General features: G+C 41.7%; 1 protein-coding gene across 3 annotated transcripts in view; it reads left to right on the forward strand.

Annotated features, from left to right (window-relative positions):
* The window catches only part of DNAJC16 (DnaJ heat shock protein family (Hsp40) member C16), a 36,567-nt gene that overhangs the window by 5,759 nt on the left and 4,103 nt on the right, over positions 1-26,705 (forward strand). For 2 of the 3 annotated variants that reach the window (XM_060089005.1, XM_060089007.1), the window contains 9 exons: positions 1,363-1,429; positions 2,443-2,776; positions 11,659-11,843; positions 13,631-13,735; positions 14,432-14,590; positions 22,791-22,921; positions 24,609-24,792; positions 26,001-26,183; positions 26,326-26,402. In XM_060089005.1, the coding sequence (XP_059944988.1) occupies positions 1,363-1,429; positions 2,443-2,776; positions 11,659-11,843; positions 13,631-13,735; positions 14,432-14,590; positions 22,791-22,921; positions 24,609-24,792; positions 26,001-26,183; positions 26,326-26,402 (1,425 nt within the window). The remainder of the gene's footprint in view (positions 1-1,362; positions 1,430-2,442; positions 2,777-11,658; positions 11,844-13,630; positions 13,736-14,431; positions 14,591-22,790; positions 22,922-24,608; positions 24,793-26,000; positions 26,184-26,325; positions 26,403-26,705) is intronic. The other variant, XM_060089006.1, reaches the window with a different exon arrangement.

The following is a 26,705-nucleotide window of genomic DNA, read 5'->3' on the forward strand; positions in this document are numbered from 1 at the left end:
CTACCCTTCCCTTCTCCCCCTACAGAGTTCTGTATGTTAAATCTTCATTTGTGCAATTGCATAATTTTTATCTTCTCAACCTTTGGCCTAAGTTTGAACATTGAAAGCACTTTTTTTTTTTTCCAGTCATCTAGAAACATACTTTGGAACCACCATCTTGTTTCCTTAAGTCATTATTTTCATTGACATCTAGCTGAGATTTTTTTCCCTACTAATATTTGTAACAGGATTAAATATTTAAGGGAGGAATGATGTCTAAATTCAACAGCCAATAATTTGAAGGTTTTTTATTTTTAGAGAAGTCAGAATATTGGTATAATTCATTCAGACATGTTCCTGCTAGAATAAGTTGGTCAAGTTGTAAATTTTTTTTATTCCGATGTACTTGGTGCTGTTTTTAGTGGTCATTTGCTTCCCAGTGGATTGTTTCTTTCCAGAACCTTTGCTAGAGGAAATGTACTAGAAGTTAGCAGGAGTGATTACAAAAAAATAAGCTCTGTAATAGAATCTCTTAATGAAATGAACATTGAAAAATCAGTTGGTATAAAACACTGATTTAGATCTTAAGCGGTTCTAAGGAAATAAAACCCAGCCCCTACTTTCCAAAACTTCAGAATCCCCAAAGCTGAAATTGGTACCAATACAAGAAGATTACAGAATAATATATGGCAGCAAGATGGATACAGTTAATTGCCAGCTGTGTATAATAGCAAATATTAGTTCCAATATTAGTTGAAATCACTTTGTATAAACTAGATTTTTCTCACATTTTAAAACATGTGGCCTTGTAATTATTATCCATTTGTAAGTAGGCAGTCAGGCAGATGGGATAACCAGGGGAAGAGTGAAAACTAAAATGTTCTAATTTGAACATTAGCAGCAAGATACCATTTGGAACATGGTCGTTACTCAACAAATTCATGGAATATCCTAAAAACTGTTTGCTTTGTCTACCTGAGTTGTCAGAAGAAATACCTACATTGATATCATTCTAACATTGGGATGAAATGCTGCCATCTTGGGAAAAGAAGTTGGTTCTTACGGATAAGTGACTTTAACCTTGAGCTCCAGCCGTGTTTGGGAGCAGTGTAAACACAGATACATATCCCACCCTTCCTCAGTGGGAGCCTGGAGCACTATCTGGTGCTTTGAAAATGTGCCCAGCTGAAGCGCTTTGGGAAGAAATTGCCTGTTTCACAGTTTATTTACTATAGTCACGTGAAGCAACTAATTGCTCCTCCCATCTTTAAGAAACTGTCCTCACAAAATGCCCTTCCATTTGCCTCTGTGTATACAAAGATGTTAATTGACCATGTATAGAACATTAAATCCAGCCTCACTGCCTGCCCGTTTGTGTTTCAGGCATCCTGACAAAAACAAAGATCCTGGAGCAGAAGACAAGTTCATTCAGATTAGCAAGGCTTACGAGGTATCGTGTCAGACTTTGTGATACATCTTTTAGCTCTTATAAAATATATCTTAGGTGATCAGTTTTGTAAAGTCCTCTCGGAGAGGGCATGTTCCCCATGCCCTTGACCCCGTGTCTAGGTGATGGTAGAGACAACATATTTGGCCACATCCAATATGTTGAAACTAGTACCTGAACACTCAGCTCTTAGAAAAAGTGGCCTATTTTAAAGGCTTTAATTGGAATTTTAGAGTCACCCTGAATGTATGTCTCTATTTCCTTATATTACATGCTCACTTTGGCAGCACATATACTAGAAACTTATATTAAAGAATCACAGAACAATTTGCCTATATTTATTAAAGTGAGTTAAGGTTACAAATACCTTTAAACACAAGGTTTTTAACAGTTTTCCAACATAGCAGGTTAAGTAAGTTGGTCTGGAATATGCAAGAAAGATAAGTCCATGGCTTCCTGATTTGTGTAGGGTAATGTTCTTCCGCAGACAATGCTTAGCTTTTAGAATGATGCTTCATCCTAAAACAGGTTCTTGAATTTTAGACTTCAAAGTTACTTCTAAGTAAAACAAAGTCAGCTAACATACAGTCACAGAATTCAGTCCTGTGGCTATTTTTTGGTGTTCACAGCTTTCCATAGCTTCGTTTGAATTACTCCAACCTAGATGGTATGACTGAGTCAACGTTCTCGAAGTTGAGCCCTAGCGATCAAAGTTATGTTAAGTTTTCTTTGCTTTATTGACGTGTTTAGTAGTGTGATAGCTCAGAATCTTTAAAGCCAAGATGATCATGAGTAGCGACACAACTGAAGTATTTTGTTTCTGAAATACTTAATTTTTTAAGAGAAGTGTTTCATGGTATATTGAGTGATTGCGTTTAAAACATCTACTTGTGTTGTATCTTTACATTTATCTTTTTCCTATGTCTTCCAAGCTGCTTACAGGAAAGTCCTTTAGATGATCTCTTTTTTTTCCTTCGTTTCCCGGATTTCTTATTTTTTTTTCTCTTTCTTTATAGATTCTTTCCAACGAAGAAAAGAGATCACATTATGACCACTATGGAGATGCCGGGGAGAACCAGGGCCACCAGAAGCAGCAGCGAGAGTATCGCTTCCGCCATTTCCATGAGAATTTTTATTTTGATGAACCATTTTTTCACTTCCCTTTTAATTCTGAACGGCGAGACTCAATTGATGAAAAGTATTTATTGCACTTTTCACATTATGTGAACGAAGTGGTTCCAGATAGCTTCAAGAAACCCTACCTCATTAAGATCACCTCAGATTGGTGCTTTAGCTGTATCCATATTGAACCTGTTTGGAAGGAAGTAGTTCAAGAACTGGAAGGGTTGGGTAAGATCATTTTATTCCTTGGAAGATGTTGGTATAGGAGAAGGTGACTTTGACATCTCTTGAATTTTATGGGTTATCTGGGAGAAGGAACAGTTAATGTGACTTCTCTTCACAAATTCATGGTGACTGGTGTTTTCCGGGGACACATTTTCAGAGAGGGGAAATGTGTAAGCCACTTTCATCCTGCATTACTAACTTGAAGCTTTATCTATATAGTCTCCTAACATCTAGTTGAGGGCCTAATATAGAGGAAAAACTTAAAAATTATTGGTTGAACAAAGCAGCCCTCGAGCACCAGTTTTAATGCTGGTAGGATCTGCAGGTTATCCTTATGGTGTTTGTGATTTCACTCTGTGTATTAATTTGCTAGGGTGGCCATAACAAAATACCACAGACAGGGTGGCTTAAACAGCAGAAATTTATTTTCTCATAGTTCTCAAGGTTAGAAGTCCAAGATCAGGGTGTTGACAGGTTTGGTTTCTTGTGAAGCTTCTCTTCTTGGCTTGCAGACGGCCACCTTCTCCCTGTGTGTTCGCATGGTCGTCTCTATGTATGTGTCTGGGTCTGCTGTATCACACTCTTTCTGTGACCCTAACAACCCCATTTTAACTTAATTACCTCTTTAAAGGCCCTATCTCCAAATATAATCTGAAGTACTAGGGATTAGAGCTTCAACCTATGCATTTTGGGGGCATACAATTCAACCTATAACCCATAGTATTCTAATGGTCATAGGTTACCACCCTCAATCACAGATTAGCCTTTCCTTTGTTCATAGGCACCACTTAGCGCCAGGAAAATTTTAGTGATCCAGGAAGGATATTTATTTTAATGACTTCTAAAAGTTGGAATTACTGAATTAAATGTGTGTGCGTGTGTATGTATGTGTTTTATAGGCATTAGCAGACCTATTGAGTAACTAAAAAGGGACAAACTCAACCATGGGGGCTGAGGGGCCTGGATTTCTCTGGAGAGCGTGCACCACTGAAAGCCATCAGTTCATTTATTCTAAAACAGAAATTTCAACCTGTTGTCCAGAAGCACTCAGGTACTCAGATTTGCCAGAATGCTTTCCTAAGATTGAATCAAGTTCTTGCAAGACAAGGGAGTAAGTTTAGCTCATTGTCTCACGTGTGGCAGGCGGTCAGCAGATGCTTTCTGTGGCGCCTGATGAACGAATGAGAGGCCGAGGTCAGGCAGAAGCCGCCGGATCGGACAGCTTCTTCATCACACAGCACAGCTGCACTTTGTGCCATGCCAGGTGGTGTGCTGAAAATCATTTAACCTCTTCAGTCTAGGAGCTGACATTAAAACCCCAGAGCAGAACGTAAACATTGACCCAATGCATAATTTAGAACAGTAATGCATTTACACCAAGGTCAGATCAGAGCCAACAGGCAAGCATACATGACGTGAGGCAACATAGCACAGTGGTCAGCTGTTATGAACACATGCCTTGGAGTCAGATAGACCAGTTTTCAGATCTCAGCTGTATCATTTACTACTTTGTGTCCTTGGACAAATTACTTAGCCTGAGTTTCTTCAGCTCTAAAATGGGGTTATAATGTCAAACCAACAGGATTGTTATGAACATTAAATGAGAAAAAATGTGTTTTAAGTGCCTGATATATACAAAGTACTTAATAAATGAACCTTAGAGAATTTCTGGTTAACGGGGTTTTCTGGTTTACCAAACTAAAATTTTTGAAAGCACCTATTTTGTAAATTCCTTTTAAAAATCTTTCTCAAATGTTAGTTTTCTTCAGCTCATAGACTGTCAAGCACTGACTTTTGCCTTGTTTTTAGCTAAAGATGATTAGACGATTAGAAGCCCGCTGAACAGGAAATGGAGGAGTAATATTCAGGCAAGAGGGAACAGTGCAGGCCGGGCAACAAAGAGCATCCTCAGAAGAGCCAGCAGCAAGGTGTGACTTGAGTGCAGGTGAGAGTGGAGGAAGCAGGCAGAGCATGCTGGGAGCCAGGTGATAAGGATCCTTACAGTCCCGGCTAAGGAAGCTGGACTTTATTGTATAGTATGTAGTAAAGCCAAGAGTGATCTAATCAGGTCTGTGCTTTAGAAAGCTAACTCTTCAGGCTGTGTGAAGGACAAATTAAAGAAGGTGAGAATAGAGACAGAGAGGTTACCTCTCCTGGCAAGACAGCAACCATTGGCCTGAGCTTGGGCAGTAGGAACAGAGGGGACAAGTGTCGGATATTTCAGGGGTAGGATCATGAAGGGACCTGGCACCTGAGGACCATTTAAATGTGAGAAATGAGGAAAAGAGGGAGTCAAGATTGACTCTGCGTTCTGACCTGAGCAACTGGATGGGCAGGAAATACAGAGAAGAGTTGAACTGGGGAGAAGTGATTCTAAGTAATGACTGTGGTTTGGACATGCCAAGTGCAATGACATGACAATAATAATATAAGCATAATAATAATAGCTTATATTTATTGACAGTTTACCGTATGCCAAGCACTAATGTGAGTATCAACTCATAAGCAGCTCCTTGAGGCAGGTGCTGCTCTCTTCCCGCCTTTATAGAGACTTGGCACATATTGGTGCCTTGTCCAAGGTCCCACAGTTGGTATTTGGCAGAGCTGGGATTCAAACCCAGGGAGTCTGGCTCTCTAATCCCCGTGGAGAACACGATGCCCTGCTGCCTTTCAGGGTCCTTAAATCTGTGGTGATTGAAGGTCTTGCCATCCTTTGGGGTTGTTGTGCTGCATGATCCTAATAAGTCAGGACTCCAAATGACAAGGGTGGAAGAAGATGGATTTAGATCCATAGAAGCAATGTTTATAGGAATTTAGTCTGTTCCCCCACCTCACCCCCCAAGTCTCCTAGAAAGCAGGTTTTGACTAAATGTATTAAATTAGTTTGGTTTTCCTCTTTGGAACATTTGGATTTGTTGAAGATTCCTGACAGTCAAGTTCCACTTGGAATGTTAGATGACACTGAGATGAGATATCCATGTATCCATGTATCCATGGCCAGTATCCATGGCCGCTCCCTGTCCGAGCAAGGCAACATTATCCTTTAAGACAGTTACTGCAGAAAATGTTTCCATTCTGAGTTGACAGAAAGAGCGGACAATCTTAAAGATCAGCTGGATGGTCTGGGGAAGCCTGGATATTATCTCAGAATAACATAAAATGCTGAATTGCAGTAAATGAAGGAAATGGAACAGTTCCACCCAGAGAAGAAATGTTGTAGCTATTTAGATGGAATCTACGGTCTTGCAGTTTTGGTAATAACTAGTGTGCAAAAGCATCCAGCATTTATAGAAAACCATGCTGTGGAGGAGGGTCCAGAAATAGTCAGCACTGCCCCTGGCCTTGAGGAGCTTACTGTTAATTGAAGAGAAAATAGGTACCCGGAAAATTCACACCAACCTCACATTCACAAGTACAGAATAATATAGTACTACAGGAATAAGTAGAAGATGATAAGGAATTCATTGCATGTTCTCATTTAAAACTTTTTTCTTGGGAGTTCCCTGGCGGTCCAGTGGTTAGGACTCAGTGCTTTCACTCCCATGGCCTGGGTTCAATGTCTGGTCTGGGAACTAAGATCCCGCAAGCTGCGTGGCATGGCCAAAAAAAAAAAAGAACTTTTTTCTTAATGGACCAAGTACTATATTAAACACTAAAGTAAATATTATAACTTTTTTTAGCATTTTACTTATTTTTCATTGTGCTAAATGCTTTGTATGGATTGTCTTTATCCCCAAAGTAATCCAACGAGGGAGAGACTTTTATTATCCCTATTTTACAGATGAGGAAACTGAGGCCCAGGAAGGTTAAGGAACAACTGAGGTCACACTGTTTATAAGCAGCAGTGTTGGGGTGTGGACCCAGAAGTCTGACTCCAGAGTTCAGTCTTAACCACTGTGCAGCACTGCTCAGAAATAAGTAAAACCTGGTCCTCGCACCCAGGAAACTCAACTAAGAGACACACCTGAATCATCACAGCACGCTCAGTGCTCGCTGGGAGCTGCAGACAGTTTCCAGGGCGTCAAGGAGGTTGCATGTCTTGAAATCAGGTATTATTTTAGGGAAACCCAATTTGGATGATCATGTAGTGTTTATCCACCATGACTTCTTATTTTAAAAGAAAGAATAATTCCTCTCTTTCAAGGAATTATTCCTAAAAATAGCTAAGTGTATAACAACTTCATACTGTGTAGGAAAACGGTCTGCCTAGATACTGGTTAAAGTATTTGTTTTTCCTCCTGAAGCTCCGTGTTCTTGATTTTTGTTGTTTCACATCATTTTGCATCTTAGTAGTTTGGTTATTAACAGGTTTGTATTTAGCCAGATTTGACAGTGCCATGTTCTTTCAGTTGGTTCTGTACCATCCCTTAAGGCGTATGGAAAAGTTGAAAGAAAGATGAATATGTGTATGCGACAGAGGGGAAAATGAAAGAATTTCCCTAAAAGACGTGATACACGTTTAGGATTGCATAATGAAAGCAAATATAATTTGACACCTCAAAAGAGAGATCTTTAGTACTTTACAGAAAGAACATCCTCTTACAAACTCAAAAATAGGAGAAGGTATTGTATTTTTAATTCCCCAGGATCTGCAAATTAGCCCAAAACATTGATCCGTAGAAAAATCAAATGTTTCTGCAAACGGTAACATACTTTGCCTTTCTTTTAAATTTGCTACTCAAGTTCGTGTGGATGCTGGTGTGTCCTTGTTATCCAGCCAGGTTATGCTGAATCAGGATAAGAATAGGAGAACTGTACTTGCTGAGCTCACTTTATGAACCCGGAACTTTGGAGTGTAGAGAGTTTGAAGGCAGAGGAGGAGACGATAGAAATTGTGTTGTCCACTGTGACTCAGAGACCCTAAGTCACCACCAGTCATAGTGGTCATTTCCCAGCCTGAGTCTTAGGGAGAAAACAGTGCTGTCGACTTCTCTGACTCTTCCTTCCCAGCTTGGATGGAGGGAGAGGAAGGGATTAGTTAGGTCTGGACTTGAAGGAATTTCAGTATTCTTGTTATAATCTTAAGTATCTTTTCAAGAGGAAAAATACCACAAATTTAAACACCAAATGTGTATCATTCTTTATGCTATTCTAATTTGTGTGATAGTCAATCTATAGGAAAGAAGTAACATTCCTTCAGAGTTTAGAAATCGGATTATAATATTAAGAATCGAAGTCCTTTGTAGAAATGATCCAAGGAATAGCCTTTTATAGACTGAGAAATGTTTATGTTTGATGAAGGTGATGTAGGTAATTCCAAGGACTCAATGGTGATTTTAAGTAAAATAAATGAAACCAATCACTTGTATTCTGTTTTAACTAGAAAAAAGCTATATTGATGGGAGCATAGGAAAGGTGGGGGGAGGATGACATAGAGAGTGAGAGTGTAACATTGTTTATCCCACTCCACACAAGGAAGGGAGAGAGTCTCATGAAGGTGAAAATTCCACTCACACAAGAGACAAGTCTCTAGATCAGACTTCACACGGTCTGGATGAAATAATACTTAATAATAAGAGTTGTAATTAATTAGGCGCCCACTATATTCCAGGCTCTGGGCTAGGCTCATTTTTATATTATGTCATTTAGTCCTCACAATAATTTATCTCCATTTTACAAATAAGGAAACGGAGGCTCAGAGAGGTTAAATGACTTGCCTAAGGTTGCACAGCTAATGGGTAGCAGAGCTGGAACTTGAATCTGGGTCTGACTTTGAATACTTTATTCATTTACTTGTTTTTAAAAAACTGAGTGCCAGGAACTATTCTAGATATTAAGGATACAGCAGTAAACAGAATAGCCCAAAACCCCTACATTCATAGAGCTATATTCTAGTGAAGAGAGACAAACAAACAAATAAAATATACAGCCCGCCAGATGGTGGTAGAGTGTGATAAAAAAAGGCCGGGTGCTAGGAATGCTGGGGTGAGAGGCTTCAGTTTTAAATCAGGCAGATGAGGAAGGGCTCACTGAGCAGGTGGCCCTTAGGGGGCGAGAGAATGAGCTTCCGGAATATCTGAGGGAAGAGTTGGGGGGAACAGCAAGCGCAAAAGATCTCTTCAGTTTCCTTTGCTCTCCCAAGACTCCTGCATCCCTTGTCCTGATTCTGGGCCCACCAACCACCATTCTAATTACTGATTCTAGTCTCAAAGTCTGGTAGAGGGCACCGCTGAATGATGCAGTTACTGGAAAGGCATATTCCCCAGGATCAGTTAAATACGGTGGCTTCTGGCCTATATAGCAGTCCCTGGTAAGGTCATGGATGGTGGGTCCATCTCTAGGAAATTGGTCCCTCCAGCATTCAGAACCGAGGGTGGAAGAGGGCACTGGAGACAGGAAGGAGCCAGGCTTTGCAGTCGGCTGGGCCTGGGTTCAAATCTTGGTCCTACTGCACACTAACTGTGATGCCGGCTAGGTTGGCTCAGTCTCTCCAAGCACCAGCTTCCTCATCCATGAAGATGACAATACTTAACCACTCAGGGAGTTTGTGAGTGTGAAAAGTGATAACGGATATAAAGCGGTAGGCATGCTGCCTGTCTTAGAAAGGTCTCAAGACACGTTGATTCCCCTCTTGGACCTTTGCTGTGTGGCCACTTGACCTTGCTAGGTGACGTCTCTTCTCGCTTTACATGAGACTGCGTCTCTCAGGTATGTGCCTGCTATGTTCTTGTTCTTTCTCCTGCTCACACAATCTTAGGTGCACTTTCATTTACTGACATTGTTCTGTGGTTATTTTTAATGCCTCTAGTGTGATAGACTAATGTACTAGACTTGACTCTAGAACATCAAGTTGGGATTCTTTTTCTGCAATTTTATCACCTCTGCAAACTGGGATAAGTCAGTTCACCTCTCCGAGTCTCTTTATCTGTAAAATGAGGGGAGTGGACTATGTGATGTCTGAGGTGCCTCCTTTCCTGCCCTTGAGATACTCACAGTCAGATGGCCAGCAGATAGATTTGTTTAGCCTACTCAGCAATTTTAAAGTATTAAGTTTGCAGTCGCTGCCATTTACTCAGCAATTCCATTTGGGGGATTTATCAATTTATCAATTAAGAAGTTACCACACAGGTACACAAAGATGTGTATACAGAGATGTACAAGGATGTCTATCGAAACATGCCTTATAATAGTGAAAGCCAGAAGCCATTTCAATGTGCAGCAATAAAGAATGGGTTAAATAGATTGATAGTGCAGTTTCAGTGATGAGCTCCTACTGTGTGCCAAGCTCTGTCCTGGTGCTTGGGGTACATCAGAGAACTAAACAAAGACCCCTGCCTTTAAACGGCTTACATTCTAACAGGGGAAGACAGACAATAAAAAATCCACAGAATGAGGAGCTTGGGCGGTGTGTTAGAAGATGGTAAGTGCTATGGAAAAGGGAAAGTGAGAGGCTTGAAGGGGATCCTGAGTGTGGGGAGGGCAGTTTTAAATCTAGGAGTCGGGTCGTTCTCATTGAGAAGGACCTGCAGTTGGTGAAGGAGCCAGCTACACAGATGTCAAGAGATACACCAGCCAGCACCGAGGCCCGAAGGCAGGAACGAACGTGCCAGTGTGTTTAAAGAAGAACAGGGATGCTGGGGGCTAGAGCAAGTGAGCATGAGGAATGAGAGAGGAAGGGGGCCAGGGGCCAGAGGTCAAATCACAGAGGTCTTGTCGGCCTTTGTGAAGATTGTGGTTTTATTCTGAGTTGAAATGGGGAGGCTTTGCCGGATTTGGGCAGAGAAGCGACATGATCCGTTGTTTATGTTTTAGAAGGAACAGTCTGGCTACCGTGTTGAGGACAGACAGTAGAGGGACAAGGAGAAACACGACACCATTGAGGAGGTTTTTGCAGCAACTCAGGGGAGAGAGATGAAGATGCATAGGAGACAGGGTACAATGGAAGTGGAGAAAAATAGTTGGATTCCTGCTGTATTTTGAAGACAGGACCAACAGGACTTGCTGACGGATCGGATAGGGGGTGTGAGAGACAAGAGGGGTCAAAGGTCACTCTTAAGACTTTCGTCCTGAGTAACGGGAAGGAAGGAGCCGCCATCAGTGGAAATGGTGAAAGCCAGGGTAGAACAGGTTTGAGGGAGGAGATCAGGAGTTTGTTTTTGAAAACTTTATACTTAGAGGTCTGTTAGACACCCAAGAGAAAAAGCATATTTACTGGCTATTAACATTTACTGAATCTCCGGTGTTTAGCAGAGGAACTAGCCCTCCAAATACATTGGTTGAATGAAAGACAAGAAAAGTTATTCAAATACTAAGTGAAATAAGTGTCAGATGATCCCATTTTATTTTATGTATACCTGTGTGTATACATACACACACACATATTTGCGTAAGAAAAGGCACAGATAGATACCAAAATATTAACAGTAGTTATGTGGGATATGACAAGTGATTTTAACCTAATCTCTTTCTCTTTTTGAGAATCTGTACAAAATCTCTATAAAATAGTTTATGTAAAAGCGAAACACGCTCTGAAAGGTGAGAAGACTATGATTCTAGCCTGTCGTTAGATTCTAGGTTTTTTCAACCACTGCAGAGTTGATGAACCCTTGAATTGTTTACAGGTGGTGTTCTTTATGAATAGGAATACTGTGGACAGATTGTTCTTTTCTTTTGAAGTATTTCTTCATGATCTACTCCCCAAATTAGAAACAACGGACTGAAAGAAAGATTTGTAGCCCTTCTTAAACATTGCTAGATGGCTCTGCAGAAAAACTGAACCAATTTAGCATTCCAGCAGTGATAGAATGCTAGACAGTCTATCAGGAAAGATATCCCCTCCTACTAAGTCGGGATTTCAGTTTCACACCAAAAAATTACTTAGCAGCATTTCTTCACCTGCCGTGAGGGCATAAAAAGTCTTCATGGAGGTTTTCCATATTTTTCAGGCGTAGGAATCGGCGTGGTCCACGCTGGCTACGAGAGACGCCTGGCCCATCACCTGGGAGTGCACAGCACACCAGCCATCCTAGGAATCATCAATGGGAAAATCTCCTTCTTCCATAATGCAGTTGTCCGTGAGAACCTGCGACAGTTTGTGGAGAGTCTTCTTCCAGGGAACTTGGTGGAGAAAGTAAGTACCTGGCTGAGAAGTAGTTTAAGAGGCTCCTGGGACTACTGGCTGCCCTGAACTCTACCTGTGGTCATCCTCACAGACCTGAGTTTCATTTTGGGCGGGGCAAGACACATATTAATTAATTAATTACTCTAACTAAATCATTTAAATGAAGTCTGCCAGAGACTGAAAATTGAAACAGACGAAGTAGAGAGACTGAAAGAATCATCCTTGTCAAAACCGCTGGGAAGATTTATACTGTCATAGGAATCTGAGCCTAAAATGAGAGTGCCTCTTATTTTCTCAACAAAAAATTAGATCACAACATGGAATGAAGGAGGTCTTTCCAACTCATGCATTTGTTCATTTAAAGATACTTTTCTTATGAGAGTACTCAAATTAAGTTATATTTGGTTATATATTTAACGATCATATCTACTGAAAACACCAGATTCCATGAAATCAGATATTATTTTTGGAACTTTCAAAACATATAGCGATGCAACAGTGTGAATAAATTTCACAAACAAAAGATTGAGCTAGAGAAACCAGGCACAGAAATTCCCACAAACTATAAACTATGATTTTTATATTTAAGAAGCACTTTTCCCTCAGTATCTGAGGTTAGAGCTCGCAGGAACTAGAAGAAGATTCTTATGTTGCTTTAAATGAAAATGATTCATTCCTTTAATAATACCAAGGAGAGTGAACATACAGATACTTCCATCCTATTTCTACATAGCCTGTCCCACCAGGATCATTACCCACAGAAGAAATATTTGTTGGAATTAACTTGAAATTGTCAGAGAGCATTGCAGCCTCCTAAAATGATGATAGGTTGTCCTGACAGGTCCTCAAACCTTTTTAAAATGCCTGTTGTATGTCAGACGTTATGATAAATGCCGAGGACTCTTTCCAAGGAGCTCGCAGTCTAGTAGGTGATTGTTTCCCTCCGATATGTAGAGTGCCCGTCCTGGAGATTTGAGAAAGGCTTCGTGGCAGAAATGACCCCTGTAGTGAGTTTGCCAGGTGAGGAGAAAGAAGTAGGGAATGAGTTCCAGGCATACAGAGGTAGCCTGCTTTGTATGAAATAGTCATTAGTGAGTGGGAGAAGACAAGATTAAAGGGGTTAACGGGAATCTCACTGTGAGGGTCTCCTTTAAGGAACTTGGACTTGGCCTGCAGGTGATGGAGCCATTGAAAGGGGCTGAGCAGTGGGGTGAAATGATGAGATTGAGGTTTTATATAGATCATTCTGGAAGCAAAGTGGAAAGATAAACTTTTTTGAACTACTATGAACATATTTTCTAGATAGAAATTTAATTCAAGTTTTTAATTTGTTTTCTTGGGATTATTTTAAGGCATAAACAGGGAAACACAAAAGTAGCAATTCAGATGGCAGTGAATGAACTTATGTAATGTATAGGTGGGGGTGGGCCCACTTATTTTTATTTAAGCCATTTCAAAAGAGCAGTTGTTGCATTATCTTCTAATAGATTAAAAAGTGCAGTCTGTAACTGAGCAAGAGCCAACTTTGAAAGCTCATTTTTTTTAATAATATGGTCAGTAATTGTTTCAGAAAAGATTATGATTTCAGTCTGTAAGGGTTGGATCACATGAAAATATGAAATCAATATCTCTGTTCTTTTAATTAATTTTAATCAAAGGCAAAAAATTAGTTGTCTGCATTTTTTACAAAACAATCTTTTACACATATTTGATTTTGTTTAATTATCTCCTGACTGGATTATAATGCAGTTGTTAAGAATTAAATGTTGAAACTAACATCCTTTATTCAATTTAAGGTTACAAATAAAAATTATGTCAGATTCCTCTCTGGCTGGCAGCAAGAGAATAAACCGCATGTCCTTCTGTTTGACCAAATGCCCGTTGTACCACTGATCTACAAGGTACTTTAGGTGCTGGGGTAATGTTTTCTCTTATTTTGGTGATTTTCTTTTTTGTGAGTAATAGCTCATCCCAAGGGAAATGCTTGAAGACCAGAAATTTGCTTTAAGGTCCATACATTGAGGACCTACTGATGCTATTACTGTGCTAGTACTTTCCACACACATAATAGCATTTAATCTTCAGAAGAACCCAGTGATACAGATTATTATCCCTACTTTTACTGAAGCTTAGAGCGGTTGTATAACCTGCCCAAGGTCTCCCATGTTGAATATCGATTCCCTTGTAGCCTGATTCCAAACCTGCCCTCTGAATATATACTATACTTCTATCTAGCACCCCTCTGGTTATCACCGTGACATGAGATGGGAGAGGAAAGTGCTAAACCGTTGGCGTGGTCACTGCCATCTTACATAATTAGGGTACAGGTCATTCCTCAAACCTCCCACCCAGTACAGATCGCAGTAAGATGAATATCTTGCTCTGTCTGAAAAAAAGAATTAGTTGTTGTTTAGCTTTGTTGGTACGGTTTTGTTCATGGAGCACCATAGAATTCCTACAAGGGTACGAGGGTGTAGCAGCCCGAGTGGGGCTGTATAAGCTAGCGTTCGTCTCCACCCACTGATGAGGACAAGTCACACTTAATTTAGATGCTGTGCTATCAATTTCATTTCTTCCTCTCTATTATGCCCTAACAGTTGACTGCTTTCGCATATAAAGATTATTTGTCATTTGGATACGTGTATGTCGGTTTGAGAGGGGCGGAAGAGATGACGAGGCAATACAACGTCAATGTCTATGCCCCCACCATCCTGATCTTTAAAGAACACATACACAAGCCTGCAGATGCTATCCAGGTATGTGAGTGTCACCTTGTTTCAAGATGGCCCTCCCATTTTATCTCAGGGTGTCATATAAATAAACAGCAAAATCAAGCACAGCAGGAGAGGAGAAGAAACTAGTTTTACTCTCTTCCTTTAGGGACTTCCCTGGCGGTCCAGTGGTTAAGACTCTGCACTTCCACTGCAGGGGGTGCGGATTTGATCCCTGGTCAGGAACTAAGATCCCACATGCCTCGCAGCATAGCCAAAAAATTAATTAATTAATTAATTAATTAATTAACTAAATAACATCACTGGAAAAAAAAAACCCATAAACTAAGTTAAAGAACATACACTGGGCTTCCCTGGTGGCGCAGTGGTTGAGAGTCCGCCTGCTGATGCAGGGGACACGGGTTTGTGCCCCGGTCTGGGAGGATCCCACATGCCGCGGAGTGGCAGGGCCCGTGAGCCATGGCCGCTGAGCCTGCGCGTCCGGAGCCTGTGCTCCGCAACGGGAGAGGCCACAACAGTGAGAGGCCCGCGTACCCCCCAAAAAAAAAAATATATATATATATATATATATATATATATACACACACACTGAATATTTATCTGATCTTAAGATAGGGAAGGGCTAAAAACATTGGGGAAAATCTTGTTGGAAAATCTTAATAACTTGATTATAATTTTAAATTTTTATATAAATACTTAAGAATTTTTTATTAAACAATAAGAGAAGTAATTACAACCAATATAAAAAGGATCATTATCTTTAATTTCTAATGAGCTTCTTCTAATCAAGGAGATCAACCCAAAACTTCTTGAGAATGACCACTTAATGAGTACAGAATGACCACTTAATGAGTACAGAGTTTTAGGGTGATGAAAATGTTTTGGAACTAGATAGAGATGAGGGTTGCACAACACTGAATGTACTAAATGCCACTGAATTGTACACTAAATTGGTTAATTTCATGTTATGTGAATTTTACCTCAATTTTATTTTATTTTATTTTTTATTTATTTTTTTGGCGGTACGCGGGCCTCTCACTGTTGTGGCCTCTCCCGCTGCGGAGCACAGGCTCCGGACACGCAGGCTCAGCAGCCATGGCTCACGGGCCCAGCCGCTTCGCGGCATGTGGGATCTTCCCGGACCAGGGCACGAACCTGTGTCCCCTGCATCGGCAGGCGGACTCTCAACCACTGCGCCACCAGGGAAGCCCTTTACCTCAATTTTAAAAAAATTTTTTAAAACGTCCCCCCAAAACAAAATGAACAAAATCCTGAGAAGAGATTCAAGTGACTAATAAACACCTTTAAAAAAAATAAATCTCAGGGCCTCCCTGGTGGCGCAGTGGTTAAGAGTCCGCCTGCCGATGCAGGGGATACGGGTTCGTGCCCCGGTCCGGGAGGATCCCACATGCCGCGGAGCGGCTGGGCCCGTGAGCCATGGCCGCTGGGCCTGCGCATCCGGAGCCTGTGCTCCGCAACGGGAGAGGCCACAACAGTGAGAGGCCCACATACCGCAAAAAGAAGAAAAAATAAATAAATAAATAAATAAATCTCAGGGCTTCCCTGGTGGCGCAGTGGTTGGGAGTCCGCCTGCCGATGCAGGGGACACGGGTTCGGGCCCTGGTCCAGGAAGATCCCACATGCCGTGGAGCGGCTGGGCCCATGAGCCATGGCCACTGAGCCGGCGCGTCCGGAGCCTGTGCTCCACAACAGTGAGAGGCCCGTGTACCGCAAATAAATAAATCTCACTAATAATCAGAGGAAAGCAAAACATTTTCTTCTCTCATCAAACTGTTAAAGATTTTTGAAGGAAAAATACTCAGTAGAGTTGAGACTACAGAGAAACAGGGACTTCTCTTTCTTGCCTTGCTGGAAGAAGCCTCAGAAGTTTTCAGAAAAGCGACTGGGTGATAAAACATCAACTGCCTAGCAGAAGAGCACTCCTGAGTGCACACAGTAGGTGAGCACACCTACTGTGTGCCAAACACTGCTTTCTGTGCTGAGGGTGCAGCCCTGGGCAAGACTGACAGAATTCCCCATCCTGTGTTCTAGTGGGGACGACAGAGAATCAGCATAAAATACTCTATCGTGGTATGTTATATAGTGATACGTGCCAAGGAGAAAAATAAAACAGGGAAGAGGAACGTAGGGTATTAGGGGAGAGGGCTCACATTTTTAAGGTGGAGCAGCCAAGAAGGGCCTCATTAAGGTGACACGAGTAAAGACCTGAGGGAGATGACATTACCTTTTAGGACTCTATCCTAAAGGAATAGGAACTCGGGCAAAGAATTACATACAGAGATGTTAAATATCATTTTTAATACCAAAAATGAGGGGGAAATATAAACATCCAACGTCAGGATAATTATTGGTACATCCCAGAGACTATTATATAGCCATTTAAAGTGGCAACTCGAGAATACTTAATGATGGGGATAATTTTCCTAACATAATGTTACAGCGCAAGCAGGATGCAGAACTGTATATGCAGATTATTCACTGACCTCAGTTTTGTAAAGTGAGTGCATGTGTGCATGTGTACGCATAGGAAAAAACTAGAAACAAATACATCAAAACATTAATGGTTATCTTTTGATGGCAGAATTACATATTATTTCAATATTTAGTTTTTCAAAAATCCCTATAATAAACATGTATTTTTTAATATTTTTAATGTTATTTTTTTTTAATCGCCTTTGATACTTTCTCTTATAAGAGGCTAGAAAGAGAAGAAAGAGAAGTTCTCTAAAATCCTTTATTTCATTCATTCAGTACATTCATTGCCTGCCTGCTGAGCACTAATTACAGAACAGCTCCGACATCCAGTGTTAGTGTTTGTCCTCCTCTGACTCACAGTCAGGAGAGGAGAGAGACTGTCCACTGTAGTAGGTGTCTCACTAAGATGTAGGGCTCCTCCGGGTGCCATGTGGACGTAGAAGGGGTCCTGAGACTATGGGACTAGGGTAGGGGTGGTGTGTGTGACAGAACCAGACGGGAAAGTGGACAGTAAGGAAGGGAGAGCAGGTTCAAGAAGAAGGGAATGAGTTCAGTTGTGGACACAAGAATTAGAACTGCCTTCAGGAGACCCAAGGAGAGATGCCCATCAGGCAGGGCTCTAGATCCAAGGAAAGGCGGAGGGGCTGGAATAGAGATTTGTGAATTGTCAGTGACTGGTGAGAGGGTGAAGTCTTTAGTGTGGGGAGATCTCCCAGGCATCGTATGTAAAGTATGGAGAGAAGGCAGCCAAGGACAAAGCTCTGGACAATCACCAGCAAATAAAAAGAGGGGATGCCTGATGGCGACTAAGAAGGAGCCAAGAGAGGGTCAGGAAGCAAACAAATGCCAGTTGTGGAAGAGAGGAAAGAAGGTCATCTCAATCCAAGATGAATCTGTAAGATTTCCTAAATTGCTTTTTAGTGATAGCTTGTACTCTTGGGAATTGTTACTTACAAATTCCCTGGGGAAAATCGTTCATCAGCTACATTAACAAAATTACTGGTACGGTGGATGCTTTACCAGTTTGCTCTTTATGAATATAAAACTACATTTTTTTTTCTTTGCGGTACGCAGGCCTCTCACTGTTGTGGCCTCTCCCGTTGCGGAGCACAGGCTCCGGACGCGCAGGCTCAGCGGCCATGGCTCACGGGCCCAGCCGCTCCGTGGCGTGTGGGATCTTCCCGGACCGGGGCCCGAACCCGTGTCCCCTGCATCGGCAGGCGGACTCTTAACCACTGCACCACCACAGAAGCCCTAGAACTGCATTCTTAACATAAACTGAGTCTTCCCAATGGCAAGGGGCTTAGTATAACACTAGTAGCACTAGTGGTTTCTCTTAGCTCTAGTTAATTTGTTTCCATCTGCTGTACATTGGTTATGGCCACATGATAATGGGTTTATTCATTCTTCTGTTGATGGACATTTTGGGGCTTTAGGACCAGTGATGCCGTGGACATCACATGTATCCCAGTGTACCCCATCACAAGTTTCTATAGAACGGCAGTTTTAAAAATGTGGTTCACAGACCCCTAGGGGTGGGGCGATCCAAAAGACCCTTTAAGAGAGTCTGTGAGATCAAAGCTGTCTTTACAGGAACCACTAAGACATAATTTGTCTTTTCTCTGTGTTGACGCTTGCACCAATGGTGCAAAAGCAATGGTGGGTAAACTTTCCAGTGCATAACCACCAAGTGCACACACCAAGGCCCAGGCACCAGGCTGCCGGTGGCCGTGTGTTCTTCACTCCTAAGCACTCGCCGTAACAACACAGAGGATCAACGCTCATTTCACTGAATAGCCTTGAAGAAGCAGTAAGAAGTATGAATTTTATTAATAGGTAAATTGACACTCAAGTCCACGTCTTCCTGGTATCTTTAATGTTCTCTGTGACAAAATAGGAAGCGTGCAGAAAGCTCTGCTGCAGGCCAAGTTGCAGAGGGTGTCCTGGGGACAAATATTTGTGTGGTTGCCTAACTCAGGAGTTTTGAACTAGCCACTTTTCTTTTTTTTTTTTTTTTTTTTTTTTTTTTTTGATGGAACATCATTTTTTACTTGAAAGAATAATTGACGGACAACTATGGTTACTCAGAGTTAGGCAGACATTTTCTTGAAAATGAATGAAGTGAGCCTGGCACTTTAAGGGAAACAACTCACAGTATCTGTTGCTGACGATAGAATCCAGGCTTCCAAGGAAATTATAATTTTGAAAAATTTGTATCAGTCATCATGACCTTGATAGCTTCTCAAACTTTCTTATGAGATTGGTTCATCGATGTGATGCATTTTTTCATATGAATAAGAAAATTTGTCAGCATCTGGGAGATCAGTGAACCAATATTTTTCGAATGACCATGCATGATAAAAGATCCATTCTAAGTGCAAGGCGATCAGTGAATTTTACCTTCTTTATTTTTGATCAGTGAATTTTAATTTAACAGAGTACTAAAAGTTCATTGATGGGAATTCCCCCGCGGTCCAGTGGTTAGGACTCTGCGCTTCCACTGCAGGGGCACAGGTTCGATCACTGGTTGGGGAACTAAGATCCCCCATGCAGCGCAGCCAAAAAAAAAAAAGAAGTTCATTGAATCCACATAGCAACTAACCTTTAAGAAACTACCATTTGTCCAGTTTCGGTGTAGTGGCAAAGAAGAATATCCATAGTTATCTGAAAAGCTATTAAAATAAACCTCCCTCTTCTAACCATATATCTGTGTGAGGCTGGATTTTCAACCAAAACAATATATGACCCCCGGTTGTATATAGAAGCAGATAGGAGAATCCACCTACCTCTTCTATGAAACCAGACGTTAAAAAGATTTGTAAAAATGTAAAGCAGTGTTAATCTTCTCACTAAACATTTTTTGGTTTTGGAAATTATTGTGTTTGTTTTTTTTTAATGTTTAAAAAAAGTTATTTATGTTAACATATATGGCTTTATTTTTTTTAATGATTAAATATATATATATATCTTTAACTTTATTAGCTAATGTGTTTTCCTGAGTACATGTCCACCAATCATGTGTGAATGTTCCATTGCTCCATATCCTTGCCGACACTAGACCAATTTAATTTTTCTGACATGAATGGTGTTGATTTTTATCAAATACTTTTTACACATACATTATGATTATCCAGAGTTTTCTTCTTTCATGTTCTGTAATATGCTAAATCATATTAATCATTTTCTAGTGTTAAACCTAACTTGCATTCATGAGATAAATCCAACGGGATCATTATTTATATTTTGCTTTCAGTATATTGCCATATTCAGTTTGCTAACATTTTGTTTAGGACTTTCACATTTATGTTCAGAAATGAGATTGACTTCTAACTTCTCTTTCTCAAGATGCCCATGTGAGGATTTGAATCATGAAATGAGATGGGGTGTGTTCTCCCTTTTTCTCTTCTCGGGAAGACTTTGTATAAGATTAGATTGTCCTCCTTGGAAGTTTGGTCAAAACCACCTATGTACAGCCATCTCAGCCTGAGTTTGTGTTTAAGGAAAGATTTTTGACTACTGACTCATCTTCCTTAATGGTTATAGAACTATTTAACTCTTCTCTTTTTCAGATGTTGTTTTATTTTTCTAGAAATTTTTCTGTTTCATCCAAATTTTCAAATTTAAATGTATATGTATATATATATGTATATGTATATATTTTTAGTTTCTACAACATAGGGAGTGATTCCTACTTGTCATCCTTTTTTAAAAAATATTTATTTATTTTTTTTGGTTGCTCCGGGTCTTAGTTGCAGTAGGCTCCTTAGTTGCAGCACTCAGGCTCCTTAGTTGTGGCATGCGAACTCTTAGTTTCGGCACGCATGCGGGATCTAGTTCCCTGACCAGGGATCGAACCCTCATTGGGAGCATGGAGTCTTATCCACTGCGCCAGCAAGGAGGTCCCTTTTTTTCCTTTTTTAATATTTACTTATTTGGCTGCGCCGGGTCTTAGCTGCGGCACTTGGGATCTTCTTTGTCACGTGCAGGATCTTCATTGTGGCATGCAGAATCTTTAGTAGCGGCGTGCAAACTCTTAGTTGTGGCATGTGGGATCTAGTTCCCTGACCAGGGATCAAACTGGGTCCCCCTGCATTGGGAGCGCAGAGCCTTAGCCACTGGACCACCAGAGAAGTCCTTCGTCATCCTTGATAATGGTTATTTGTGCCTTCTCTCTTATTTTCATGATTGGTTTTACCAGAGGTTTGTCAATTTTATTAGCTCTTCCAAAGAACCAATTGTGGTTTTGTTAATTCTTCTTCTTATATATTTATTTTGTTTTATTGATTTCTATATTCATCTTTACTATTTCCTTTTTTCTACAGTTGTATTTTTGCTGTAACTTCTTGATATGGATGTCTAGTTCATTAATTTCTTTTCTATTATATTCATTTTAACATTACTCTCCAAGTACTACTGATACTTTATCTGAGTCCCAAAGTTTTGATAAATAGTATTTTCATTAATCACTTCAAATTCAAAATATTTTCTTATATCTGATATGCTTTCTTCTTAGGTCAGTAAGTTATTCAGAGTTTCTTAATTTCTAAACAAAAAGGGATTTTCTGGTTTCTATCTTATATTGATTTCTTGTTTAAATGTGGTCAGAGAAGCTACTATATATATAATTTCAGTCCTTTGAAATATATGAAATTTAGTAATAACAAAGTGGTCATATTACAGTTTAGTTGTCCACCTTTTATACTCAGTAACATTGTTACTTTGGAGTTTTGTGGGGGGTTTTGTTTGTTTGGTTTTGCTTTTTTGGCCACACGCAGCGAGACATGTGGGAGCTTAGTTCCCCAGGGATTGAACCCGTGCCCTCTGCAGTGGAAGCACAGAGTCTTAACCATCAGACTGCCAGGAAGTCCCTGGGAGTTTATTTTCAATTGTTCAGTTTCCTATAAATCTTGAAGTAAGTTTGCCTAAAAATTCCAAATTATTGACTTTTTAAATCTGCTAGCGTAAAACAGTATACAAAAGTTGTCCAGTGAAAAGAGCACTTGATTTTTCCTTTGACCTGAAATGGCTACATCATTGCTCTCAGCCCTGCTTTTTTTTTTTTTCTTTTTTCTTTTTTCTTTTTTTTTTTTTTGTCTGCGTTGGATCTTTGTTGCCACCTGCAGGCTTTCTGCAGTTGTGGCGAGAGGGGGCTACTCTTCGTTGCGGTGCGCGGGCTTCTCATTGCAGCAGCTTCTCTTGTTGCAGAGCCTGGACTCTAAGCATGTGGGCTTCAGTAGTTGTGGCACGCAGGCTCAGTAGTTCTGGCTCATGGGCTCTAGAGCGCAGACTCAGTAGTTGTGGCGCACGGGCTTAGTTGCTCCGCGGCCTGTGGGATCTTCCTGGACCAGGGCTAGAACCTGGTTCCCTGCATTGGCAGACGGATTCTTAACCACTGCACCACCAGGGAAGTCCCAGCCCTGCATTTTTTAAAAAGATCACCATATGTTTATCTGCTCAAATGAGTCTGACTTACGTGGTTTTATTATTTTAGCCAGGATCAGGCACTTCTTTTTTTGGTGGTTTTTTTTTTTGGCTGCACTGCACGGCATGTGGGATCCCAGTTCCCTGACCAGAGATCGAACCTGTGCCCCCTGCATTGGGAACACGGAGTCTTAACCACTGGACCACCAGGGAAGTCCCTCAGCTACATGTTTATTAAGCTGTAAGTAAAGCCCATTTTCAGTGAGAAAACTGAATCAGAATCCACTGTCTCTTGGTTTTTCTCCAGGCCCGAGGTATGAAGAAACAGGTCATTGATGACTTTATCACCCAACACAAGTATCTATTGGCAGCCAGGCTCACCAGCCAGAAGTTGTTCCATGAACTCTGCCCCGTGAAACGGTCTCACCGACAGAGGAAGTAAGGACTGAAGGCTTTGCCCCTGCTCAGCAGTGCAGCAGAGGGGCATGTTGCATTCTACTACAAGGCAATTAAACGTCGACCCTGAGACAGTCAGAATTTATTCTTCATGTAACAAATATTGATGAACAACAATGACAGTGAGGGGTATAACAGTCCAGGGCACCTTAGGACCAAATTACTGGGTGTGCCAGAGAAGATCCCCCTAAGAGGTAACACTTTAGCTGAGCCCTAAAGGATGAGTAGGTTTTGCCGGGTGTCAGGGAGAGCCTGGGTCACTGTAGAGCAGCATGGAGTAGGAGAGAGTTACTGTTCCTACCAGAGTATTCCACACAGGCTGAGCCTCTGGGGGTCTTGGAGAAGGTCTTGGAGAGGAGCCAGGTTAATGACTAAACAGTAGAGAAGTGAGGGTACTGAGGAAATGGTAAAATAATTAAATGGGGATAGCAAGGCTGAGGCATACTTATTCATACAGAGTGTCTAAAGTCTGGAAATACAGGGAAAATACTTATTATACCTCTTTCAGATTAACGAATCAGTACCTTTAAATTTAGGGCTGTTTCATCTGTGAAAGTTCTCTGGATTTGAGTGAAAGCTGTCTGGATATGACAGGAAAACATTTTGATCATGTTATGTGAAAATACAACTAAAATATTGTTTAAAATAGGAAAAATTCCCTGTGTTTCCACACTTTTCAGTTTCCTTTATAGACTAAGAGAAGAAAGACTTTAATTAAATGTAAGGCAGGTGATCCTGGGCTTTAAGGATTGTTATTTATACCACCTTCAGAAAGTATCCCCAGTCCCCACGCTCCTACCCTTTGTTAGCACCGCCACCCTCGCCAGGTCACTGTCACCTCTCATCGAGGCCACCGTGTTAGCCTCCTAACCTCCTCTGCCTCCGCTCCACTCTCCCACCCTCAGTCAGTTCATGTCAGCCAGCGATCCTCCTAACACTGTGAATTGGATCGAGTCCCCCAGTCTCAGGGTCTTTGCACTTGCGGTGCTCTCTGCCTGGAGTGCTCAGACCCCACTTCCTCTTATGGCACCTCCTTCACGTCTCTGCTCAGCCAGTTTGATGGATCGTGACTCCCAGCCCACCCTTGACTCTCTCCCCTTCACTTCTTTTTTTTTCATAACCCTTGTCACTACTTGTCATGATCTATCCATCTATCTGTTTGTTATCTGCCTTCCACACTGGAATATCAGTTCCATGAGGGCAAGAACGTTGTCTGTCTTACCTGGCATCTGTTGAGTGCTCAGTAGTATTTGAGAGAACGAATGCATGAATGAATGATTAGATGAACTTTCCCTTGGCACCACTACAAAGGAAGCCCTTCAGAATGAGGCCCAGTGGCCCTGGCCTCAGATAGGCTCAACCAGCCCTGCCTGCGGTGGGAGAACTAGCACAGGTGCCTTCTGCAAGGCCCTTCTGCATCAAGGGCTCAGTGACCATTGCCTTCAAAGGCATCTCTAAATGTCGTGAAGTTTGGTTTGGGGAGAGCATCACCAGTCTAGAAAGAAGCAGGTCCTCAATGCCTTGGACATTTTCTCTCATTAGAGGCTCCCCCGTGAAGCTTTCATTCCTAAAACATGCTCGTTCACTTTGTAAATGTGAACCTTCACTTGCCATTCAGGTTCTAGCCGTGGCCTCGGGGATTAAAGTCTTCTCTTTTGTTGACATGCAGGTACTGTGTGGTTTTACTGACCGCTGAGGCTACCAAGTTGAGTAAACCCTTCGAGGCTTTCCTGTCCTTTGCTCTGGCAAACACACAGGACACGGTGAGGTTCGTGCACGTCTACAGCAGTCGGCAGCAGGAGTTCGCCAACACCTTACTGCCAGACAGCGACGCGTTTCAAGGAAAATCAGCGGTGAGTCGTGGATGCTGTCCTGGTCTTGAGCTCTTCACACGCACATGACACTTAATTCTGTGTCCTCCTTCCTCGGGAGTTGGCAGTATAGATTCCAGGAAGTCCAGGAATCTCTGAAGCTTGTTTGTTCTGTTTTGTTTTGCCTATGTTTTCCGAGTGCTTGGAAGCCAGTTGACTTTTTTTTTTTAATTAAAGTATAGTTGATTTACAATGTTGTGTTAATTTCTGCTGTACAGCAGATTGATTCAGTTATATATACATTCTTTTTTATATTCTCTTCCATTATGGTTTATCACAGGATATTGAGTATAGTTCGCTGTGCTTGTCCAAAGCCTGTTTTGAAAGCACTCCTAAACTAGTCTTTTACCATGCTGATTTCACCTCCTAGATTTTCAGCCTTGGACCTTCACAGAAAGCATCTTCCCTCTGGGTAAAGATTAAAGAGCATCAGCCCTTTTCACCAGTCTTTCCCCTTGGCAGGTCTAGTCTTACAGTACCTAGTTTGTAGAATCTTCCTTAGGCTACCAGTAATAGGCTTTCCAAATGTCTCCCTTCTGTGCTTCTGCCTCTTTTACTTCATCCTAATTGATTTCGCCTTCCTTTCCCCTCCTTCATCATCACTCTCTGCAGAAGCATGAAATTCTTCTCTGTCTTTTTCATCATCTTGGTAATTATGGAAAAATCTCTCGGAAAAACAAAGGTTTCCTTCTTTATGACTTAAGTCAGAAGTTATAGAACAAAGTCTATTGAGAAGAAAGAGCTTTAACTTTAGCAAAAGCCCTGGAAAGTCACCACAAAACTAATTTCTTTTGTTAGAGAAATGTAAATCTCTTGCAGGTACTGTATACTCATCCACACCTGTGTTTGAGCTTCACTAGACCCGTTTTTTCCATCCTCCCTGAAAAAAACCCAAGCAACAGGGGCTTCCCTGGTGGCGCAGTGGTTGAGAGTCTGCCTGCCGATGCAGGGTACACGGGTTCATGCCCCGGTCCGGGAGGATCCCACATGCCGCGGAGCGGCTGGGCCCGTGAGCCATGGCCACTGAGCCTGCGCGTCCGGAGCCTGTGCTCCGCAACGGGAGAAGCCACAACAGTGAGAGGCCCGCGTACAGCAAAAAACAAACAAACAAACAAACAAAAAAACCCAAGCAAGAGTAACTTCGCATTCTTTTGAGAAATCTCATGGTTTTTCCTCTCTTTTTCTCCCAGGTGTCTATCTTAGAAAGGCGCAACACAGCAGGGAGGGTGGTGTATAAAACCCTGGAGGATCCCTGGACCGGGAGTGAGAGTGATAAATTCATCCTTTTGGGTTATCTTGACCAACTGCGGAAAGACCCAGCTCTTCTGTCCTCGGAAGCTGTGCTCCCCGACTTGACCGACGAACTTGCCCCTGTAAGCACGTAGCCCAGGACAGCGGGCACCGGGCAGGGCTCCTGAGCCCCCAGAGCAACAGTGCCATGTTGAAGGCAGAGGACTTCTCCCTCCGGGGCTCAGGGGTCCAGGCCTGACCGTCTCCCCTTTTCTCCCTCAACAGATTTTTCTCCTTCGGTGGCTCTATTCTGCTTCTGACTACATCTCAGACTCTTGGGACAGCATATTTCACAGCAACTGGTAGGAGTATTGCCAAGTTTGAATTTCTTTCTCTCTGTTACCTACCAGGACCGCTGTTTTTCTTTTGAGAAGAGTCCACTCTTCTTTGATTTCAGTGTGGGCTCCACAGGCAGGTGGAAGAGTGTTTACATATTTTCAACAACTGTTCCCCTTTTTCTTTCTTTCAGTGACTTCCCTTTTTTTGTATTTGCTGATTGACCCTTTCCCACTGGTGGGAAAAGAAAGGATCACCCCTGGCTGCCCCTCCGGCTAGCAGAGCCTGGGACCATCCTCTTCATCAGAGCACCTCTGGTGTCCAGCACA

Source organism: Mesoplodon densirostris, chromosome 2, assembly GCF_025265405.1.
Source record: "Mesoplodon densirostris isolate mMesDen1 chromosome 2, mMesDen1 primary haplotype, whole genome shotgun sequence".
Classification (NCBI taxonomy): Eukaryota; Metazoa; Chordata; class Mammalia; order Artiodactyla; family Ziphiidae; genus Mesoplodon; species Mesoplodon densirostris.